Here is a 22974-nt window from a genome sequence, read left to right as displayed (position 1 = left end):
AACGTATCGCCAACAACGCTAATATAACGGTGTAAGTATAATTATTTTTTCTGTCATAGCCCTATGTTGACGTGAGATACTTATCATACTTCCTAGTTCGCAAGTACGTCCGCAATTGTAGCGTTATAAAGGTAAACTTGCGTTGTAAAATCTGTTCAGTCTACTGATGATACATTTGGCGAAGTGCAAGGACACGCATAAAGAAAAATAATTCCAGTTAACCAACTTCTCTCAGTCTGAATTGATCCGTATTTACGATTCGAATGACGAAAGTGCGCCTGACAATGAGCGATACTTGGAATATAATGGTCATGCGTAAAGCGCACAAGTCAACTACGCAGGATGCTGGATTGTTTCACTTCCGGTATACGGGTCTTCCATCATATGTTTGTGTGCCGTGAAAATTGTTGGTTGTCAAAGTCGAAGGATATTTTTTCATTCGTTGTGACTCCTGATTTCTAACAATCGCAATAATATTCGCCCCGTATTTAGCCAGGTATTATCAAAACTCTGCGAGTGTACCGTGAAGTCGTATTTTCCCAACGCTCAAATTCCAGTTAACCTTTACAACGTTGACGTGGTTTTTTTTTTTATTATTTTTTTTTTTTTTCGTCGTCAAAACTGACGTCTGACTCCTCTACGAAAATAGGTTATCACGTTATACGTATACATGTAAATAATTGTATCACGGTAATGTGTCTCACGAAAAACAGTTGAGCCTGATGTGAGAAATAATTAATACTCATTCGTGAATACAAGTGTGAAAACAGTGAAGTTTCCATTACCAATAGTACCGATCAACCCAGCCTAGTTTATATATATATGGTAATAATGAATAGAAAGCCAAACACTGCCACTGCTAGATTAAAGCAAGACTATTTGAGACTGAAAAAGGACCCGGTGCCGTACGTCGTAGCTGAACCCGTACCTTCGAATATATTAGAATGGTAATAAAGATAACATTATTTTGATCCTTCGCGTGCGTAAAAGATTGACAATTCATCCATTTGCACAATATTGATGTCAGTCGACGTATAGCATTGAATCAGGCTGCGAGCCTACGACGAGACAATTGATTTGTTTATTTATTTTTATACTTACAGGCATTATGTTGTCAACGGTCCGGAAAGTACACCTTACGAGGGTGGATTTTATCACGGAAAGCTCGTGTTTCCACGGGAGTTTCCTTTCAAACCACCTAGCATATACATGACCACGCCAAACGGCAGATTCAAAGTAAACACACGGCTTTGTCTATCCATATCCGATTTTCATCCAGACACTTGGAACCCGGCATGGAGTGTTTCCACCATTCTTACCGGTCTCCTTAGCTTCATGGTAAGAAGGCTTCATTAAAGTACATTTCCCATGTGCTAGCACATTGAAATTGCATATTTTTTTAAGGTTTTCGCCAATATTGTTTCAAAAACTGGTGCAATACTTAAAACAAATGGAAAAATTCATATTCTACTTATTGTTGACATGCTGCTGATTTCAGTCAAAATTTCAAATATTTACAATGTATTAAAAGTTTTGAGATATTGGAAAACTGTTGAAATATGGATATTGTTTCCCACAGATTGAAAAGAGCCCGACACTGGGCAGCATAGAGACACCAGACTATGAAAAAAGGCTGTTGGCATCGCAGAGCCTTGAGTACAACCTCAAGGATAGTACATTTTGTGAATTATTCCCAGACACGGTATCGGTAAGTCGATAACCTCTTTGTTTAATGAATTTTTAAGATTCGTTTACTCATTATGCAGCAAACTAGATACATAGATGCAATGATTTCACTCGATAGGCTATAAAAGCAGAGTTGGAGCACCGCAAGGAACTGGAAAAGCAAGCGAGACATCAGTCGACAGCATCTGAAGTATCTTCGTTAATTAGAGATCAGTTTCAGAGAGAACAGAGTCCGCTTCATAGTGCCCTCACTAACCTCATTGTTATCGTAGGTTTTGCCGCGTTTGCCTATACTGTGAAGTATGTTTTGAGAAGCATTGCTACCGAGTAAATTAATTCTAGTTATATCATAGACATATTATGTTCTGTTCTACTGAAAACCTAAGAATGGGGTTCGTGTTTCTGTTATAAAAACACCCTAGGAGCTTCGAAAGATCTGATATCTAGCGACTGGTCGAGCAGACGTAGGTAATAGTTCTTTTGTCCTGGACACGGATTTGATAGGAAACAATGATGTTGTTTTGATACCGAGAATGACTATTCAGTCTAATGTAACCAGGTCCGTAATCACATCCTTGAGTGAATTACTCGCATTATCCAACTCAAACATATGCATTTCCATTATTCATCTATAATATTTCTTTTTAACAATTATTTGCTTCAATTTTCATGTGTTATCTAGTATTCGCATTATAATTATCGTTGAATATGCAGATTCTAAATCACAAAATATTAGTAATATGAAGAAGATATATTTATAGAATACCTTCTACCTTGTTATTCATTTTAATTAAACACAATATTACTCGCGAAATCATGCAAATTTTTCAATTTATTTCATGTTTTTCATTCATGAAAAAGGATGGTCGAAAATTTTTGCATGTCTTCAGCTATGCAGAAACAATTACACAACAAAGTATGGAATTAAGTATGTATGATGCTCGACCAATTAGCCAGTTGATTCAATTATCTTCTTCATGTCGATATGTATTATATGTCGCCGATCGATACAGGTAGTTTTTGTAATAGAGTTACAGAAAATGCAGCTTTCACTAATATTTCAAACATACGTTTTATTTGCATTAACATCTTTATTAGAAAACAAACACGTTTCTGCTTCGTATCTCATCCCTACCAAATACAAACTCAGTATGAATTCAATTAGATCGTGTGATTGAAATTAACTTGACGTTAATATTCATAAATGAAAAAAAAATAAATAAAATTGGATCAAAGACTTTTTTTTAAACAACTTGAAAGCGGAATATGATTAATAATAAATAGGTAAACATAAGTAAACGCTGTATGAATTTTTTAGGCACGTTCAAGAATCGCGAATAACATGTTTTCATTGATACGTCGGATGATCGTCAATTTACAAGGTATATTTTTAGTTTTGCAAATTAAAGTGTGATATTCGTATCAAAAAGTTGAGGCACAAATTTGGCTCGCACTTTTATATCAAGTATCCGCAATGCACAATCTTGATATTACATATTAAACTACATTATCGAGTTGAATATAAGTAAAAATAATTGGGTTTAACGGTCGCACATAGAACACGAGATGATTTTATGATTCTTGTCGGAATTTCTTTTTAAATAATTTGTATTCAAATTAACGCTAACACTTCTGCGATCGTGCCGAAAAAAATTCATGTGTAATGATTCCTACAAACAATAGATGCGTGTAAATTTCAGTGTGACTGTGGTTAATGGAAAATAATTCCTGCATCACAGTTATCGCTTACGGTGTATAGGTTCAGCTAAAATATCGACGCATTGATATTATGTTACAAAACGGTAGGCTTATCGCGATGAGTATGATAACTAGTACCTAAACATATTATATTTGATTCATAGGATCAATATTGAATGTGTAAAATGCTGTTGATACAGTATTTGTTGAATTAGATTGAAAACTACGTTTCATCCGTAGCAAATGTTAAAATTATTATAACGCATCGATGTGTCGATATTTTTCCCCATTTCTTTTCTCGTATTTCTTATAAAACATTTTGGTATATCTGTCAGACGTTGAATTCAATTTGGATTAAATGAAAAAGCGTTGAACGTTTTAATGTAAATATGAAATACTTGGTGGTTCATCAAAGTAATTCGAATTTAAAATATGGATTGCTATTAAAAGTACGCGACGATGTAAGGAAAACGACACGTACTTCCCTATTTTGAAATCGAATGTAAAGTCGAAAAATAAACAACACGGAGATAACGTCACTTCTATTGGTATTCTTAATCTCTTTATCTGAGGGATTGCTAAGCACAAGAAATCTGCTTCTCGGTATAATATTTTCAGAATCAACTCATTTTTCAACCCTTGTTTAATAATTCCCCATGTAACTACATCGATATCTATAAGTTGTAACAACGCTTCGAAGAAAAACCAAATTGAATTAGATTCGAAATTCGCGCCCGTTACCGACGTACGCCACAGTTTTACCTTGGCAATCCCGCGATAAGTGCACAGGTACACTTTGTATATTTGACAAATGTGCTAACGAAATGATAATTTCCGACTCTTCCCATAATTAGCGTAATCCAAACGTAACGGCGTAGTATTTCGGTATGGAACGTAATGACTGCGCGTTGGAGTATCGTTGTTAAATATTGTACGTACATTTAGAATTTATTTGTAAATGGGAAATATTTTAATTACCTTATATTATATACATGATGTAAATACGATGTATGTTACTCCCGTAACACACACTGTAATATACATTATTTGCTTAAAAAAGAAATTCGTTCGTATTCAAACCTCTCTCTCCTTCCATTGCGCTCAAGTATACGCCGTTTTGTACGCAACCCGTAGATCACGGCCAATCTCATTGTCGGTTTGTGCCAGACGGTGGTGCCGCCGGTGGTGACGGAGGGAACTAATTTAGCCGCAGTCAGTTTGGCGGGAATCCGCCCAAATCCGACGGTACTTACGAAGATTCCCAGATTCATTTTCTTCTCTTTTTCCCACTCACGGAATCTACGTTTGCCAGTCAATTCGCACGGAGTTTGAAAACGCTGTGGTAGAATCTCGTTCGAGATAATTGGTCGTGTGAAAAATCTGAAAGTTTAAAAATATGGAACTGTGATATAACTCTGATATTCTATCGTGCCATCAGCATCCGAGTCGAAAATTTTGCAAACATAAATAGTGACTCGCGATTATTTCTCTTACACAAGCGAGCGAGAGGTTTACCAACCGTTGTAAATGTTAGATTTCCTTTGAATGCCGCATTGTCTAAAACCGCCCGGGAGGAAGGATGCGTCGAGTAAACACGACGAGTTTAAAGTCGATGATGTATACGTGTATATACGTAGCGAAAAAAAAAACCGCTTGCTCACCTAAACCGAGCAGCTGAATTGTCCTTGAAAATGCGAAGGCGGCATACAAAGGATGAATTCATCCTCAAATTATTTTTACAACTATAGGTTGAAAATTATCTTATAGCTCAGGAATTTCGTAAATTTGAAATGCTGAACATTGTATCTGGTAATTTTCCTTGAAATTGACCGACACCAAAGTTTTTTAATGCGAAAATTTTCAACTAACCAGAGCAAACGCCGAGATGATTTACGTACTCCAGGCGACTCAGCAGGCCCGATTCTCCTGTACGCAGCTGATTCTTAAACCGACGAAATCTAACTAAACATCCTCCAGATTTTTAGTCAACTGTAATTACGAGTACCTTGAAATAACAAGGAAGTGAATCGCGAGAGACTTGCGCATGGTTTATAAGAAATAAAATGGATTCTTTCCATGTCCGTTTAATTGCGAAATTTGTCATCACAGCTACTTTACGGTCCACGTCAAGCCGTGCGAAATATCCAGCAATTTAATAACGATCATTCCGTATTAATGATCAATGTGCGGTTTCGGCAGAAGAAGAAAACAGCAATTTATTCTTTCGAGAAATAACAAGGAAGTGAGTCTTAGGGGTGGAATCTCGCCACCTTCCTCTACAGCCTAACCCAACACGCCCCTGATATTCATCATCCGTAAGGCGCCAGGACATCGGGGAGATGCAGGAGATCCCATCCCGTTCTGGTCCCGTCTCGGCTCGGATCCTGCGCAAATAAGATGCACGTGTCCTTAAAAGTATCTCAAACACACCACGCTGGATGTTCCGTCAAAGGCTGACACGCACATTAATAATTTTTCGTTAATTTTATTCTAGTGTATGATGAGGATATCCTCACTGCAAGGAGCAATGATTTTGCCAACATAAACACAGATTTAACTGATTTATTTCATTTAAGTAAAAACGTGTTTATAAAAAGGTTACTAGCAGATTTATAAAAAGTAAAATTGAAAAATCCATGAACTTATATTTTTCATATTTTTTAGATATACAACTGTACCAAAATTGATTTATTAACTTGTATTGGGTAATTACTCCTTTTTCATTCAATAAATAAACAAATAAATAAACACATCGTTATCTTCGAACTCGAGGGTTGATAATAATTTCCATCCATACCACACAAAAATGAATCGATCTGTTAAATGTTTCAAATTTCGATTGGAACGAGACATATACATTTAAACAATTTAACTGCCTCCGAATCTTCAGAATCTCTTAATTCTCAGTTTCAGTATTGCGCTGAAAGAGTCAGTAATTTAAATTCCCTGGAAGCGATGGTAAAATACGTGATTAAAAAGCGGTGACTTTGACGAGATTTTCGCCGTCCCGGATATGATCCGGCGGGAGTTCGGGAAACCAATTTAAAAAGTCATCAGTCGTCCGAATAGTTCGAGGAATCGTTTTACATCTTGTTTCCTGGTCTGGGCCTTCCGCTTCGAAGACCGTCTCATAGTCGACTTTACACCGTGATGTGATCTAGGTGCACATGCACGAAGGCACACAGAGATCGCACAGAAGCTTTTCGATGTTTCGTAAGTCTCTCGTTGCCACGAGGAACGTTTCGTGCCGCCTTCGTCCTTGCCAGCCAATGCTCAAGATAATTAAGCGAGGGGAGGACCTCATTACGCGACTTAACGAGCTCCCTTCACCGACCCCGAAAGCCCTTCCGAGTCCTTCTTCTCCGCCTTGGGATCTACCAACATCGGCCAGGACTCTTTCCTCAATAAATCGCATCCTTCATTTCCTCCCGCAGTCCCGTCGGAGGGACCTTCCGAAATTCTTTTCGGCTCTTCACGTCTTTCTCGGTCTATGTCAAAATGACAATGAATCATGAGCTATCGTAGCGAGAGAAATCTGCGACGAACGAGCATACAGAAAAACGTAACAGGGTAAGTGGGTGAAAATTTCGTTTACCCACGCTTTTACCCCCAGATTAGAACTTATGCTGTAATTCCAGTTCATACGCTCTGTAAACCTGACGTCGTCATAATTGTAAACCGCAATAGTCCGTGTGAAAAGTCAAGTTCCTTCAAACTGTGTGGCACCGGTTGAGCTGTGAACGATGTTTGGAAAGTGGTCGACGGTCTATAAGCGACTGTAGCTGTTACACATCCTTACGTACACAAGGCCACCGTACCTTGTACCTCAAAACCGAGGTTGAAATTTGTTTCCTCGCATATAAACCGATAGGCGTTGTAACAAAAAGAAAGGATGAAGAAAAAAGAAAATTTCAGTCGCCGTATCTATTTCCATCTTCCTGGTATAAGTGGAACCTCATGTGCAACGCGAGTCCGTACAGCAACGGATAGAGCTCAGGAATATGTATGCCTTAGGTTGGGTTTAGGTGAGCCTTCTTGGCTTGGATGGAAGGCCCTGTTCTTCCACCGCGTAACTCAGCGTGGTTTACGGGACGTAACGGCCGCTATATTCCCGGGGGATAAATATCATCGAATCGGGTCTAAATATGACGGGTTAAATTTGTCGGGCCAACGTCGAACAGTCAAAACACCGCGACCCTCGACGCGTAATTATAATCGCATATCGACGCCTCTTAAGAAAAGTATCACGACTCAGATTTCTTACGAAAACTAACACGTTGAGATTTACACCGCGAAAACTGGCGTGTTTCGGGTCTTCTATATTTCTATTATCGCGACGTTTTATCGTTCTTTGACCGTGTACTGTGAAATGTACAAATGGCGTACAAAAGACGAGGTTGAAGTTACTAACGTTATCGTAACGAAACATTGGGAAAAAATTACTATTTTCTTACGCTTACAATGATTTTTTTACTGTATTGTTCCATTACGGTTTACTTAACTGAATCGTTACGATAACCTTACTATAACTTAAATATGATTATTAAAGTTACTTTGCAAATTACGTGAAACGTTTTAGTTTTCGTCAGAAATTTTAAACATGCTAAACTTTTCGTAACAGGCGTCGATACGCTCCTGGGAAAAGAGACCCTTTAAAATTCAGGACAATTATGGCAAGGATTGAGGTCCGGATAATCGGGCGATGATTTACTCGTGACGGACTTAAGATTGTAACGAAAGAACCGGTAGGTGCAGTGCGCAAGAATTTATCGTCGAAGATGCGGTAAAAAATCTTTCCGAGATAAGCGCACTGTTAAAAATGATTGTGATTTTACTATAGACTTAGCGTACAAAAGAGTTGTCTACTTATGAAATCAGATTGCAAATATGAATGGAAAATTTTCGATTTTACTAAAATTTATAAAGGAAAAACACGGTGAAGTAATTCGAATTTACCCAATTGCGTAGTAAATTTAATGTATTTGCTAATTGAATGAACATTAAATGTACACTGAGAGAAATTTTTAGTCCAGGTTACCGCTCAGTCCTTAACTATTTTCATTTTTTACCACAATCGAAAAATATAGTTCCAGGTAGAAAATGAAAATTAGTTTTCTAGCTGTTACCGGAAAGTCTAGTATCCGTTACTATTCTTTCCCATTATCATCACTGTTACTATATTTTCATCTAACTGTTCCGAAAACTTAACGCTTGTGCAACAATAAATTGACGTTAAAGCCTTGTTTAATTAAAAAAAGTAGAGTAAACCTCAGAAACTGATTTTGCATTCCAGTTACCAAAAAAAGGATCGACGATAGCGCAAAATCGTTACGTAAAGCTTCGTTTTTCATAATTCCAACAATATTCAAACAATTTTTTCAACGATACCTGTTTTACCGAACTTTTCTGGTTACTGTAAGAAATGAAATTTTTCTCAGTGTATGGTGAATTAGCTGTTCCGTATCCGAATAAAACTTTCAATACAGCGTAGAAAGTTCTACACATAAATTTTCAACACCGCGATGCCTCCGCGTCTGTAATCCTTCTCTGCGGCATCACTGTAGTCGACACTTGTTTATTGCCTCGTTCGTCTCATTTTTGTTCCGCAGTAAAACCGGCTGCATCCCACAGCTCCAGCTCCGACACATCGCATGTATAATCGGTATAATGTACGCACCGCGATCCAACACGCATGCGTCTTGTCATCGTCGCGAAATAACTGCAGCGCGATTTTACGATCTCGTATTTGGAATACGTCCCTCAAACACCCTTGGATCGCCGAAACCGCGATCATGCGCAGCACGTTGTGTTTCATTTTTGACAAATTCAATTTTTTTTTTTTTTGTGTAACGCAAAAAGTTTTAACTGATTTTATTAGGACCATGTTTTAGTATAATGGAATTGATATTAAAATATTTTAGATACGAATACTTTTATTGTCACACGATATTTTTAGTTTTTGTTTTTTACATTTGTACAGTTATTTTAAACAAAAATGAGGTTATATATATAGTGTTGCAGTACAATGGTCAAAAAAATTTCGTGACAAGGAAGGCGCTTACTAATTTTGAAACACCTATCTGACCTCATTATAAAACCGTATTTATTTTGATTCGATCAAAAGTTTAGGTTTAGTTTTTTTGTTACAGCTACTACCAATAAAATTGAATGTTTATCGTTTTGACCAACCTTTTTTGATTCAGGCTATTTTGTTATTTACTATGCATACCAGTCAATTACTTACAATAAATAACAGAACAGCCTGAATCAAAAAAAGTAAGCCAGATCGATAAAAATTCAATTCGACTGGTAGTAGCTGTAACTAAAAAACTAAACCTGATCGTATCAAAATGAATATATGGTTTTATATTGAGGGTAGACAGGTGTTTCAACATTAGTAAGCACTTTACTTGTTCAAAAATTTCGTTGACCAGTGTTATTTGTCTCGAAATTCACTTCTTTCTTATCCTATCATTCGATAGCTGGGTTAATAAGAGAAAATTAACAAAAATCTAACAAATTTATCGCGAAGTACGTAAAATTTACCACCGATTTGAAAGTCAAGATGTGTTTGAGACTGTCTAATTTGCGCGTCATAATTATCATGACGTCACTGTTCGGTAGGATTCCTAACCTAACCTAACTATTAATACCGAACAATGACGTCACGATAATGATGGCGCGGATTCAAAACAGCGAGTCTTAGATCTCGTGACTTTAATTTATGACCATACTTTTAATCGCTTAGCTTTATTTTACTAATAAATTAAACATATGTCAAACATTCTCCCCTCGGCGTAAATCTCCGATGTTTAATAGGCGCGATACAATCATGTACAAGAAACAAAAAAAAAAAAAATTTACAATATTCTAACCTCCTTTGGCGAGGAGGGAGAAAACCTCGTCCCTGATTCACCGATTCACCCTAAAATCCTGTGATATTTCCAAATACCAGAAAGAGCGAACGGGGTTGTCGTGCGGTATGAGAAACGCGGGTGGAAAACCTCGGGTGGGCCAAAGTTTTACAGACCTACTTGCTGAGCGGACTGCAGGAGTTAAATCGTTGAAAAGTATAAGAACGGTTGTCGGTCCGTAGGCAAGCCGCGATCGTAAAACCGAGTTGAAACGTACTCCCCATCTTGGAGATCGGTCCGTTCGTCTTGTCGGTGGCAGTTACGGGAATCTGAGAAACCGGCTAATCTAAACATAGACGGATCGCGGCGCGCCCCGCGCAAACGGACCCGGGTGACAGACGGCTCAAGGATTCTTTCGTTTATACGAATTAAAACCGAGACGGGATCCCCTCGCAAAGCTGTGCGTTATACAACGTATACAAGTCTCGACTTCTCCCTCGTCGCACTCAACTTCCACGAGGCTGAATGTCCGAAGATGGTTTTTTTTTCATCACTTTCTGGATATAGGAGCTGAAAGATGGTCGGAAAATATGTTCGATATTAGCAACACTGAGAAAAGTTTCATTTGTTGCAGTAGTTGGAAAAATTGAGTAAAACAGGTATCGTTGAAAAAAACTGTTTGAATATTGTTGGAATTACGAAAAACGAGTCACGCCTAACCATTTTGCGATATCGTCGATCCTTTTTTGGTGATTGCAACGCAAAATCAGTTTCTGAGGTTTACTCTACTTTTTTAGTTAAACGAGGCTTTAACGTCAATTTATCGTTGCACGAGCGTTAAATTTTCGCAACAGTCGCAAGAAAATATAGCAACAGTGATCGTAATGAGAAAGAATAGTAACGGATACCAGACTTTCCGGTAGCAGCTAGAAAACTAATTTTCATTTTCTACCTGGAACTATATTTTTCGATTGTGGTAAAAAATGAAAATCGTCAAGGACTGAGCGGTAACCGGAACTAAAAATTTCTTTCAGTGAACAACGACAAATTTCTGACCAAATTTTAGTGGTTTAGCCATAAAAAAATTCACGAAGTCGAGCTGAAGCGAATGATCATGGCATACGATTTGCGCAGCAGGCATTTCGTGGAAAGAATCCATGGATGATTGATTATTTGAAATTGCAGGGGACGATTTGATTTACACGTGTCTTTTTTTTCCGACGTATTTCTTCCGCTAATAGACCGTGTCAATTGTCTGCCTTTTCATTACCGATATCCGACACTGTGCTACTTATACGTACGCATTAGCAGGACAAAGCGTTGAACGAAGTGATTCTGTCACGATGCCAGAAACGTTGAACAGACGGGGATCGTTACAGTGAAGGAATATGAGTTATTTACTTCCGGAAGAGAAAAGTACGGCTGATTTGCGGGACAGGGAGTAACTGCCAACTCCGATTTTACTTAGGCGCCGGTTTACTATACACGTATACGAGGTAGTTTTAGAAACGATCGTTTAGTGGCAACCACCTTTCACACTTAGGCAGCTGGCGATGGCTCGCGACTATGTAAGCCGATTGGAATGAAGCTCTGTTGCACTCTTCGCTTTTCAAAATCCGCTCGGTCCTTAACTATTTTCATTTCTTACCACAATAAAAAAATACAGTTCTAGGTACAAAATGAAAATTAGTTTTCTAGCTGTTACCGGAAAGTCTAGTATCCGGTAATATTCTTTCTCATTACGATCGCTGTTGCTATATTTTCTTGCAACTGTTGCGAAAATTTAACGCTCGTGCAACGATAAATTGACGTTAAAGCCTTATTTAACTAGAAAAGTAGAGTAAACCTCAGAAACTGATTTTGCGTTGCAATTACTATAAAAGGATCGACCATAGCGCAAAATGGTTAGGCGTACCTCGTTTTTCGTAATTCCAACAATGTTTAAACAATTTTTTAACGATACCTGTTTTACTGAATTTTTCTAGTTACTGTAACAAATTAAATTTTTCTCAGTGTGACGATTTTTTTTATTTTGAACCACTGTAATGGCATCCACCATTGCAAATGGATGTCTGACCTTAGATTCGTTATCAGTGATCCATAAAACCTTCACCCACCAATTTCTACGATAATTCGAATATTTTTAGATTTTTTTACACCCTATTGGATCCCTATTTTGGGTTTCGGAATCTGACTCCAGATTCGTGATCAGCCACGCGATAAATCGAAGAATACCAATTTTCATACAAATCCAAATGTTTTTAGTTTTTTTTCTTCAGCTTATTGAATATGCGAAATTTAAATTTTTCAAATCTGACCTCAGATTCGTGATTAGCCACCTAAAAAACCTCACGGTACCAATTTTCATTGAAATCCATTCATCCATTCTCAAGATATCATAATTTTTATTGGACTTTTTGGAATTCTGTTATTCAAATAATTTTCTCTTCAAACAAAAAACGGGAAATTAAAAACTACACGAACGCAAATTGTTCATCAAAGAAATGAAAAATCAGGTATAATTTACGTATCAAATATCGACGATTCCCACTTACCGTTGCCTCTCAAACACAGGCTTGAAATTTAAGAAAATTTAATCCTCTCTCTCCCGCCGTTCCGTTTCATCTTGCAGTGTACAGTTCCTTTGATGCATCCGAAAAAACGTCGATCAACCGTGAAAGAAACGCCAAACTGAGCCAAAATCGAGTCGCAAAATGGAAAAAAAACGAATAAACAATTTAAAAAATATTCCCTTCCTTGAACGCGAGCGAAAAAAATGATGTAACCGTAAATCGGGTACAGATACAAATTTTTTTTCACTTCCGCAAGCGTCGCGCTATCGGAAGTTGGAACTTTAGCGACTGAATTCTTGGCGACAAGATTCCGGCTCGTCTGATTCGCCGATAACGAATGAAATGACGCGCAAGCTCTATCGGATGAAACGATTCGTGAACTCGAGCGAGGCGGAGCTTGTAAAGTCTGGTTGCGATAATATTTGCACTAATCCGAGGCGATCCATTAGCCGAGAGAGCAAGGAAGGCGTGCGTCGAGTTTAGTCGGTCAGTTTTATTGAGCCAATGTGACAGACAGAATCTGCAGAGTCTCCTTCGACATTTTCGAAGATTCGTAGATTCTGCTCGAGTTGCGATTTGCGTGTTCTTTTGATAAAATCTGCGAAGTGAAATTTCCCGAGATTTATGACGATCGTTTCCGGAAAGCGAAGTTGGGGGCGTCGATGGAACAAGGAACCTGATACAATATGGTCAAATTCTTCCAGTCTTTGGAAATTTTTCGCGCACAATTAACTGTACAAATGAGAAATGAAACGGTTGTGTCAAAATCATTCGATATTCTCCGTTTTATTTATTATACCGACAATTTTTTTTTTTTTGTTTCAAATATAAAAATACTGTACAATATATATAATAATATGAACGTAATATACCACTTATCATGTATATAACGTTCTAACAAAAGCTGCATGGTAGCAATAACAGAGGAATGAAAAGCTAACTTTATATTCTAGACTTAATATTTCACAGATTGTAAAAATGATGAACAATTACTAAAGGCACTGCGATGTATATAATTTATTTCACGAGCTTTGATAATGAGGAACCGGCTTTTCATTGTTTTTTATTGTCGTGTGTTTTTTTTCTCCTCAGACACACACACACACACACACACAGTTCGGTGTTGATAAATTATTGCATTATCCGGCCACTGCAAAATAGGCATACCGAATGATTATCGTCGATATCGTTATTGTTGAATATAAAATATCGTACAACCACCTACTTATATATAAATATTCTGAAAAACTATTGGCTAAACTATATGTATATATATAGTATAATGATTCATGGCATAATATACAGATAAAACAGTAACAACGATGCGGACAAAATACGAATAAGCTAGCTTCAAAATTTCACTGTACAATGTATAGAAAGAAGCTTAATCTCGCATATTTATTACTCCACACTATATGCACTATGTAGTGTTTGGTATTTTAACTGTACGACCAAGGCTTGAATAAAAAAAAGGCACTGAAGTATAGCAACGACACTATTAGGACGATGCCGATTTTTTCACTTGGCATTCGGAATTTCTGATTTCATACTTATACATCTTACGTTCTATTCTAGATTCTACGCGTACTTTAACTTACAATTAAACCTAAATGAAGATATGCGGCTCGTAAAACTTACGGGACTAGGAGAACCATTTCTGAATCTCTCCATACAAATCTTACCTACCATATGTAAAACTTATATGTAATAATTATTCTATTTACGAATACGTTAATATTCATACTCGTCATATATATATATACACATATATACAAATACCAGATAAAGTATACACTTTTCATAAATACAAAACGATTTATTGTACATTCGTAGACAATATACAAAATAGAGAATTGACACAATCGTGGCTCGATGAACCCAAGGCATAAAAAAAAAAAAAAAAAAAGAAAAATGAAAAAAAAACCTCCGCGTAGACAACCGTAGATAAACTATGACATAAACTTTCGCAATTGCAGAGCGATAGAATTTCAGGCACTTTTTGGACGTTCGAGTGTATTAATCAAATAGCTTATAATTATCTGAGACTAATGATAAAAAAAAAAAAAAAAAAAAAAAAAAACAAAAAAAAACTTACAGACCTATTCGGTTAGATTATAGGTATTTATCTAATCGTAAACCTGATTTCGATTTTGAACCCAAGCCGACGTTTTATAAAAATTTCGCCACGCAGACACGCTGTTCGTAAATGATACTATACATATAAATGCATTTGCAGGTTCGCCGTCATCTCGAGGTGTCATAAATTGAATTTAACGTTTTTGGCACGAGGAATTCAGCCCGACGTGTTACAACACTGGCAACACTTAACGGGCATTTGATTTGCGGGTTTTCGCTGCCACGGTGGTATCATGTACGATAAATCGTGCAATACACATCGTCCGTTGTTCGCATTAACGTCGATTGGTCAACGAGAGTATAAGCAAGTAACTTTACGCCCCTTCGGTATCTGAGAAATGTGTCGGGGGGGGGTGGTGAGAAAAAGAAAAAGATCAAAAAAGATAAGAAAAACGAAAACAAACAAATAAATAAATTTAAAAAGAAAATTAAAACACGTATATTTAAACATCGCGTGGAACTGCACGCAACGTCAACAACTCCCGCGCGTTTTAGGTAAAATTCTAACGATCCCTGGAGCGTCTAAAGCACCAATGCAGATCCCGTGGAAGCAGCATCCTCATCATCCCCCACGACGCGACAGCTGTCCCCGGTCTTTTCGAATTTTTTTACCTCCCCGCATCCAGTGTCACTTATATATTTATTATACGTGGTGTGTCCGACGAACGCGTGAAAATTTTATAACAAATGTAAGCGCAGCGATAGAGAAAGAGTATGAATAATACGAAGTTTGAATTAGAATTAAGGAGGGATAAAATAATGTAAAAATATAACTATCGGTTCAAAAACGATGGACGAGATAATCACGCACGGTACGTATTTAACAACTTTCGCGCAGCCGAATGCAGAGCATCCAGAATGGACGAGATCCATGAACTTAAAGAAATTCTTTAGTCTTGTCGTTTGTTTTTATATCACCGCTAGCTGCTTATACTGCCGATGCTGATGCTGCTGTTGCTGCAGCAGCAACGCTACGAGAACTCGTCTTCCCCCCATCATCCCCGTTTCGATGTATAACGATACAATAAGTTAGCTCCTGCTACTATCTGTTGCTGCTGCTGCTGCTGCTGCTGTCATGCTTGCGGTAAAAGAACGACCGAAGCCGACGTGTCTTTTTTAATTGAATGCAAAGAGATTTATCGCCGCTGTGCACCGTTTATGTGGAGGATTTGGAGGAGAAAAAAAAATTGAGAAAAACAAGTCGGATTAGGTACATCGAGGTGGTGGATGGAAAGGGATGAATTGATTCGCAACCCTTTTTTTTATCTGCTAATTTTTTATTTTTAATTCTATCGCCTTGCTCTTCGTAGCCGAAAAATCCCCGTTTTGTTATCGTACGATTTGTTGTATTCCATGAAACTGCAAGGGAAAATTACATCGTAAAACATTGAGGGTGAATTTTGTAAATGTATTTGGATATTCGGTGATTGTTGAATTTGAAAATGTTGAGAAGGAGAAAAAATGGTTTCAACTTTTACCCTCCTGCAGTGCTATTCGATTTTACATGTGAATCCAGTAGAAACGTCAATCTATAATCGAAAAAATTGGTTGCGAAAAGTAAAAATTTTACCCCTCCCATGTATTGTGTGAATTAAATTGAATTGACTTGAATCTCACCTTGAAAATTGTTACGCGTTTACCTTTACTTACAATTATTGTTAAATTCTATAATTTTCCCGCGATATTTCGCATACGAACGTAATGTATAAGCATATTCCGTAAAATAGACAAGCGAGTACCTATAATAAGTTTGCGTCGAATCGCGGGGATGGAAATCCATTAGCGTTAAAAATCATTAACCCGTCGAAAGCGAGAACTGCATAGTCGTGCATAGTTTTAACGGGCGGGAAAGTTTGCTTTGGTTGGCTTAAAATAACTAACTCCCTTCTGAAATATTCACACGGTTATGGTTACCACGGCAGCCAGCGAGGAGAGGAGAGGAGAGGAGAGGAGATGAGCTGCTGGTTTCGTGTACGAGATGAGCTACGCGTTCCGATTACCCAAACACGAATACCTACCACCTACCTACTGCGATGCACGACGAGGATTCTCCGGGCTACAAGCTCCTTATACTTCGCAGCATCTTTACCAGGAAAGACGCTTTTAAAAGCTCAAACCCGCAGCACCGTGCATGCCTTGGGAAAATATAATATTGTAACCGGAATGTGTCTCTCATTGCCTCGGTGATGCGGCCGATGGGCGCCGAGATACGATACTTGATCTTTTCTTTTTACACACTCCGCCTTACTTTACACTATAATGTGAAATACAGACACAGACAGGTATTAGTCTTCGTTCTACCGGCGCCAAAATTCGACGTCGATTTTTAACAGGGTGGTCACGAATTTTTTTTGGGGAAAAAAAAAGGTTTTCCATACGATATTTTTCCCCGGTATCTGGTAAGTTACTAAAACCTAGTTTTAACTGAAATTTGCCCCAGTTTCTGGTAAGTTACCAAAACCTAGTTTCAACTGACATTTTCCCCGGTATCTGGTAAGTTACTAAAACATAGTTTCAACTGACAGTTTTCTCGGTATCTGGTAAGTTACTAAAACCTAGTTTTAACTGAAATTTGCCCCAGTTTCTGGTAAGTTACCAAAACCTAGTTTCAACTGACATTTTCCCCGGTATCTGGTAAGTTACTAAAACATAGTTTCAACTGACAGTTTTCTCGGTATCTGGTAAGTTACTAAAACCTAGTTTTAACTGAAATTTGCCCCAGTTTCTGGTAAGTTACTAAAACCTAGTTTCAACTCTCTGGTTTCAACTGACAGTCTCCCCGGTATCTGTAAGTTACTAAAACCTAGTTTTAACTGAAATTTACCCCAGTTTCTGGTAAGTTACCAAAACCTAGTTTCAACTGACATATTCCCCGGTATCTGGTAAGTTACTAAAACATAGTTTCAACTGACAGTTTTCTCGGTATCTGGTATTATGGATTATTAACTCTATATTCGGCTGAAATTCAATTGAAATTGAAGAAGAATATGATTTAGAAAACAGTTAGCTCAAGCGAATTTGATTTTCTCGACGAAAAAAGCAAACTAGTTAACTTAAAAAAATCATTTCTAATTCCCACGATAGAAAACTGATGTGTTTAGTTTTTTCGATGACCAAATTAAAAATCCCTCGACATTCCCAAGTGCGTGACCGTGACCCTGTTTAATCTCCGACATTTCCATCGATTGTATTTAGTATTTCCTGCACCCTGGTTTTTCAAACTGCCATATAAAACGCGGTTCTTACGGGAAAAAGGAACCACTGCTTTTACGGAGTAAAAATACCGTCTATTTACGCTGTATCATATATGTATGTACATAGGTATGTATATGCATGCATGGATATATAAGGGAGATAAATTTGTTGTGCAAATGACGTGCACCTCGTGTGTTTGTTTGAGCTCGTTAAGTGCCGCTGAGCGGCTTTTTCTCAAGTGTGACGAAAAGTTGAATGAAGAGGTAGGAACTCGCGAGGAAAATTTAACCCCCCGAGAATCGGGGGCGTGTGCTTGCGGTAGGCAGGTATAAGAGTATAAGATGTGCCGTATTTACGAGTACATGCTCGACAAAGATAAGACGCTTTTCATTTTTTCAAGCAGTTTGGTGTCTTGAGAGAATTTTCTTCTTTTTTTTTTTTTTACCATGCATAATTCTAGATCACTTGAGAGTGAATCGTACGCGGAATGTTTGACGGTCGTGAGTATAAAAGCTGTGGATGAAAAATCCGACGTTGAGACACTATTGTCGTAAGTTTCTAATATTTATACGACTCAACGATCAATTTCGTTACTAATAATTCAAACTGACACGTGTAACAGAAAGTGATAATCTCGAAAACACGAAATAATTATACAGTGTGGAAAATTAAATTGTTCACGTTGGAAATAAGAGACTGTTGTTTTTTTTTTTTTTTTTTTCAATAATACGTAGATTAAAAAATCGTCTGAATTGTAAAATTTTAAATGGGATACGAAATCATTTCTAATTCCTATGATAGAAAACTGATGCGTTTAGTTTTGTCGGAAAGGAAGGATTTTAATTTTGTAGAACGGCTTCGACGCCGGTGAATATCGAGTTCACAGATTCGCCGAATCCAATTCGTTTCTTATTTCACTGCGGTTGGTGAAAATCCCAGTCCGGATTTATGAATCGAAGGATGGCGACGCGGTGCGAGGGATAAACGGGTCTTTTCGGCGACGGAAACTTTGCTAACAACCTGCAGATACGCGGCATGACGCAGTTTATGCAACCTAACAGTATTCAAATGTATATCTCGTGTTAGTCAACGGAGTTACGACGATTTCTCGACGGCTGCAAAGTATCTAATAGACCAGCACCAGCAGCATCATCACAACCGGCCGGAAACATAAATTATTTACGGTTAATGCCTAACTGTTTAAACTCTGTGTGTGTGTGTGTGTGTGTCGTTTTATATTATAAGTTTTATTCGTTGCAGAATAGCGGAAATATCGTTATATCCGTGTCGCTGCTGCTTATGCTGCTGCACATCTTCGCTAGCAACGGACGTCTATTTCCGGTACACGTCGACGTTTTTAACAAGCCTTCGGTTAATTGCGAGGAAAAATTTGTCCAAGGTAAAAAAAAAAAAATAAAAATAAAAATGGCGCAATTCTTGCCAAGAAATTAAGTCAACCTCACGCATCCGACGCAACAATTACATTTCACTAATTTTCGATCCAGCGAAAATTAGAAACAAACTGTTCACAGATATCTTAACAGTCTTTCAACCTCAATCGCGTCACTCTCTTTGCGTTTGATTTTTAGTTCTAAATTCTTCTCGATGCGATGAAGTTTACGCATCGAAGTAAAATATCAAAATTATCCAAACTTTTTTTTCACCGTTTAGTGTAAAACAGCCTTTTTCACTATTCTCGAGGGTTCAACGAGATCACGAAATGAGACAGTGACGCGGTGAAGAAGAAGAAGAAGAATGGCTTCGCATCCACGCCAAGATACACAAATGCAAATAGATGCGTACATATAACAAACGGTTGTTTTGCATTTTGGCGCGTACGTGAATTTAACGCGAATCTTGGACTTTCAGGAATTGCGTGAACGTGTAAATAATTCAATCGCCAAAGTTACGCGCCGTGAAATCTGCAAACAGTGGCACTTGAATTGATCCTTAAAGTAAACGCAATAAAAAAAAACCTGCTAAACTAAATCTAAAGTTTAATCGAAAAGTTAAATATTACCGGGACGTTTCTGCAACGGTAGCAGCAGCACGGAAGAAACGAAGACATCACAATAATTAGCTTCCAGAGTATTCCGGACAATATGCAGATCAAAGATGACGACGTTATTACAGATTAAAGTTCAAATCGCCCTCCATTCTCCACATGTTAAATGCCGTTGTTAATTTGTCCTGCGCGGTGTAATTTCGCGACAAAGAGCCGGTGATCTTCCTAGCTCCGAGTACAATTTTCCCGGGACTCCGTTCTCCTGAAAGAAGGGAAAAGTATGAGGATAACAAAAAAAAGAAGGAAAGAAAGTAAAAATATACGAAAAATTATTGAAATAAGAAAATTCTTCGAGATTGTAATGCAGTGAAAGACACGTCGAGGTGGATGTATAACTCGCGATTTTATGCGATCATTAAAACGGTCATCGGCCGGTTAACGTCCCGCGTTGTCATTAGTCACGCAACTAAGTTATGTCCCTGTTTTCCATCCAGCTCGCGTGTATGAGACGTCGGCTGTTTGCGGCTCGTTCGAACATGTCGAGAGTCTGAGGGTGCCGAGTGAGATAGCTACTGTTCATCCTGGTCCTGAAGGAGGAGGAGGAAGAGGAGGAGGAGCGCGGATGATTGAGTAAGACTTGTTCCCCGATGGCAGGCAGCGCGAGTTTCGTTAGTTCGTAACTCAAACGAAAAGGCGCGAAAAACAGCCGAACACACCCGGTGATTTAAAAATCGAATTCAAGCCTCGAGGTTCTCGCAGCCACCGTTAAAGAGTTGTGTAAAACGAAGACGAAAAGAAGAAGAATGCGCAAAACTCGTCTCTGCGCTAATTATTTTATATTACAAACAATCCGCAAACAGTCTCGCCTCGTGTAACGTAAATAATTACCTCTGTTCCCAGGTCGCATCGTCTCGAGAGGAAAGAAAGAAAAGGAATCGCGGGTGAAATTTTGCAAGGATCGATGTTTGGAACGGTCGATATACGGTGTCGAAAATTCAAAGTCGAATCTTTCGAAGTCTCGATCGGGTATTGAAAGTGTAGCCGATCGGTAAATCGATTTACTTTATCAGCGCGTATTTTCAAAAATTCCGATAACGTACAACGGCCGATCCGAGTATCGATAGTTGAAATTTTTCACTCCCCATCCCGTAAAGAACGCGCGTACCTACAAAGTTAGCTACTAACCGTTGTCCTCGAGTCCCTCTCGGTTTTCGGTACTGCAGTGAAGCACTTGATAGAGAAAGTCGATGTACCGCGTGGCGAGCTTGAGGGTCTGTATCTTGCTGAGCTTGTCACTCGGCATAGTGGGTATGATCTGTCTTAGGGATGCGAAAGCCTCGTTGAGATTCTGCGTCCTCTGTCGCTCTCTGTGGTTGGCCATGACCCTCTGATTCTGTATCTCTTCAACGGTAGCGCCGCTCTTCCTCCGAGCCTTGAGCTTTCCCGCGGAGGATTGGGAGTCCCCGTCGGACTCGCTGCAGTTTTCGGTACTGAGCTTCCGCTTCCTCTTCGAAACGTTAACCGGGGCTCTCCCTCTCTCGAAGAACCCTTGCTGAACATTCGTCGAGCCCGTCGCTACGACGGCCGGCTTCAACTCCGTCGCATCGGGCTTGTACTTCGCAAGCTCGGGCTTGTACTCCGTCGGATCCGGTTTGTACCCGGGCTGGTGACCGACGTAGGTCGTCGCCGTCGGTGCCGAGGTCATTTCCTCACCCGAGGAGTACATCTGCGGGGATGGTGTGAGGTAAAAGCTGGCTTCGTTGTCTCTGCTCGCGTGGCTGTGATCGGACAAAAATCCAGGGGATTGATCGTCGTGCCGTCTTTCGTAATCGCCCTGGCCGTGAAAGGCCTCCCTCTCGTAGCTCTGTATTTTCTGCTGTTGATCCGGGAACTCGTAAACGATGTAAGGTTGGTGCTGCTGATAGAGCTGGGGATTGGAATGAAAACCCGGAAGCAGGTGTGTCGGTGGTGAAAATCTCTCGTTGTAATTGTTAGGCGAGCTGCTCGCGCTACTTCCGGCACTGTGAGGTATACCGGAACCACCCCCGAGCTGGTGGTTGTAAATTACCTGGGGCCTGAACTGACTCTGCTGCGGCTGGGACTGCATTTCGAGTTTGCGTTGGCTCGCTCCTCTCGAGTTTGAAGAAGAAGAGATGAGAAGAAGAAGAAAACAAAAAAAAAAAACATGCAACCCACCCCTAGTGATTTTTTAAATTATATCCTAATTTTCGTCTTGTCTCTGCCCGCGTCACATCGGCACGGAGCCGTTTGATTCCCTTAACCCTCGCGAATTCGTACTCTTCGATATTTTCAAAACATCCTGGTCGATGATAATTTTTTTTTCCTTCCTTACCCCCTCCCCCCCTAGTTTCTCACTCAAGGCAAATTATCAAGCGGTATAGAATCGGTCATCGTACCGTTTAAAACGGGATTTAATATTAAAAAATTCACGAAACACTTGCGGATCGGAGCTTCGAGCTTTTTACGCACTTCGATTCTCACGGATTTTTTACATCGCACGGTCGGTGACGTATATTGTTACTGTTATTATTAATATTATTATTGTTATTCTTATTATCAATATTGTCGACGTTATTATTGTTATTGTTGTTTTCGTTATTGTTATTATTGTCAATATACATTTGGCACACGTGAGGAGCCGATCAGCGCGATACGGACGACACGGGGGATGACTTCTGTCTGCTGACCGAACCGAGAGAGCGTGGATGCACGGAACGTCAGAGGTAACTCCGCCCCCTCTCCCCCACCCCTTAACACTCCCCTCCTCCCCCGCCCGCCGACGATTCTTCTTTTTCCCTCTTTCGTA

The 22974-nt window shown here is 38.9% G+C and overlaps 3 protein-coding genes across 4 annotated transcripts in view; 1 reads left to right on the top strand and 2 right to left on the bottom strand.

Moving 5' to 3' along the window:
* The window catches only part of LOC124302903 (uncharacterized), a 592781-nt gene that overhangs the window by 425799 nt on the left and 144008 nt on the right, over positions 1-22974 (bottom strand). The window lies entirely within an intron of this gene.
* Positions 255-3893, top strand: LOC124302784 (ubiquitin-conjugating enzyme E2 J2). The gene is made up of 4 exons (XM_046759343.1): positions 255-947; positions 1104-1338; positions 1580-1708; positions 1805-3893. Exons 1-4 carry the CDS (start codon positions 823-825, stop codon positions 2015-2017), a joined length of 702 nt encoding a protein of 233 aa, XP_046615299.1. The 5' UTR covers positions 255-822; the 3' UTR covers positions 2018-3893.
* Positions 5653-22267, bottom strand: LOC124302772 (protein twist). 2 transcript variants are annotated; one of them, XM_046759315.1, is made up of 3 exons: positions 21333-22267; positions 20163-20409; positions 5653-5768 (listed from the first exon to the last, which is right to left on the bottom strand). In XM_046759315.1, the coding sequence occupies exons 1-2, from the start codon at positions 22252-22254 to the stop codon at positions 20270-20272; spliced, it is 1062 nt and encodes a 353-aa protein (XP_046615271.1). In that variant the 5' UTR covers positions 22255-22267; the 3' UTR covers positions 5653-5768; positions 20163-20269. The 2 variants fall into 2 exon arrangements, with proteins under 2 accessions (XP_046615271.1, XP_046615272.1); XM_046759316.1 differs by lacking the exon at positions 5653-5768 and adding an exon at positions 13686-16306.

The sequence above is a fragment of the Neodiprion virginianus genome, chromosome 4 (assembly GCF_021901495.1).
Source record: "Neodiprion virginianus isolate iyNeoVirg1 chromosome 4, iyNeoVirg1.1, whole genome shotgun sequence".
NCBI lineage: Eukaryota > Metazoa > Arthropoda > Insecta > Hymenoptera > Diprionidae > Neodiprion > Neodiprion virginianus.
This window is presented reverse-complemented; position numbering and strand designations above follow the sequence as displayed.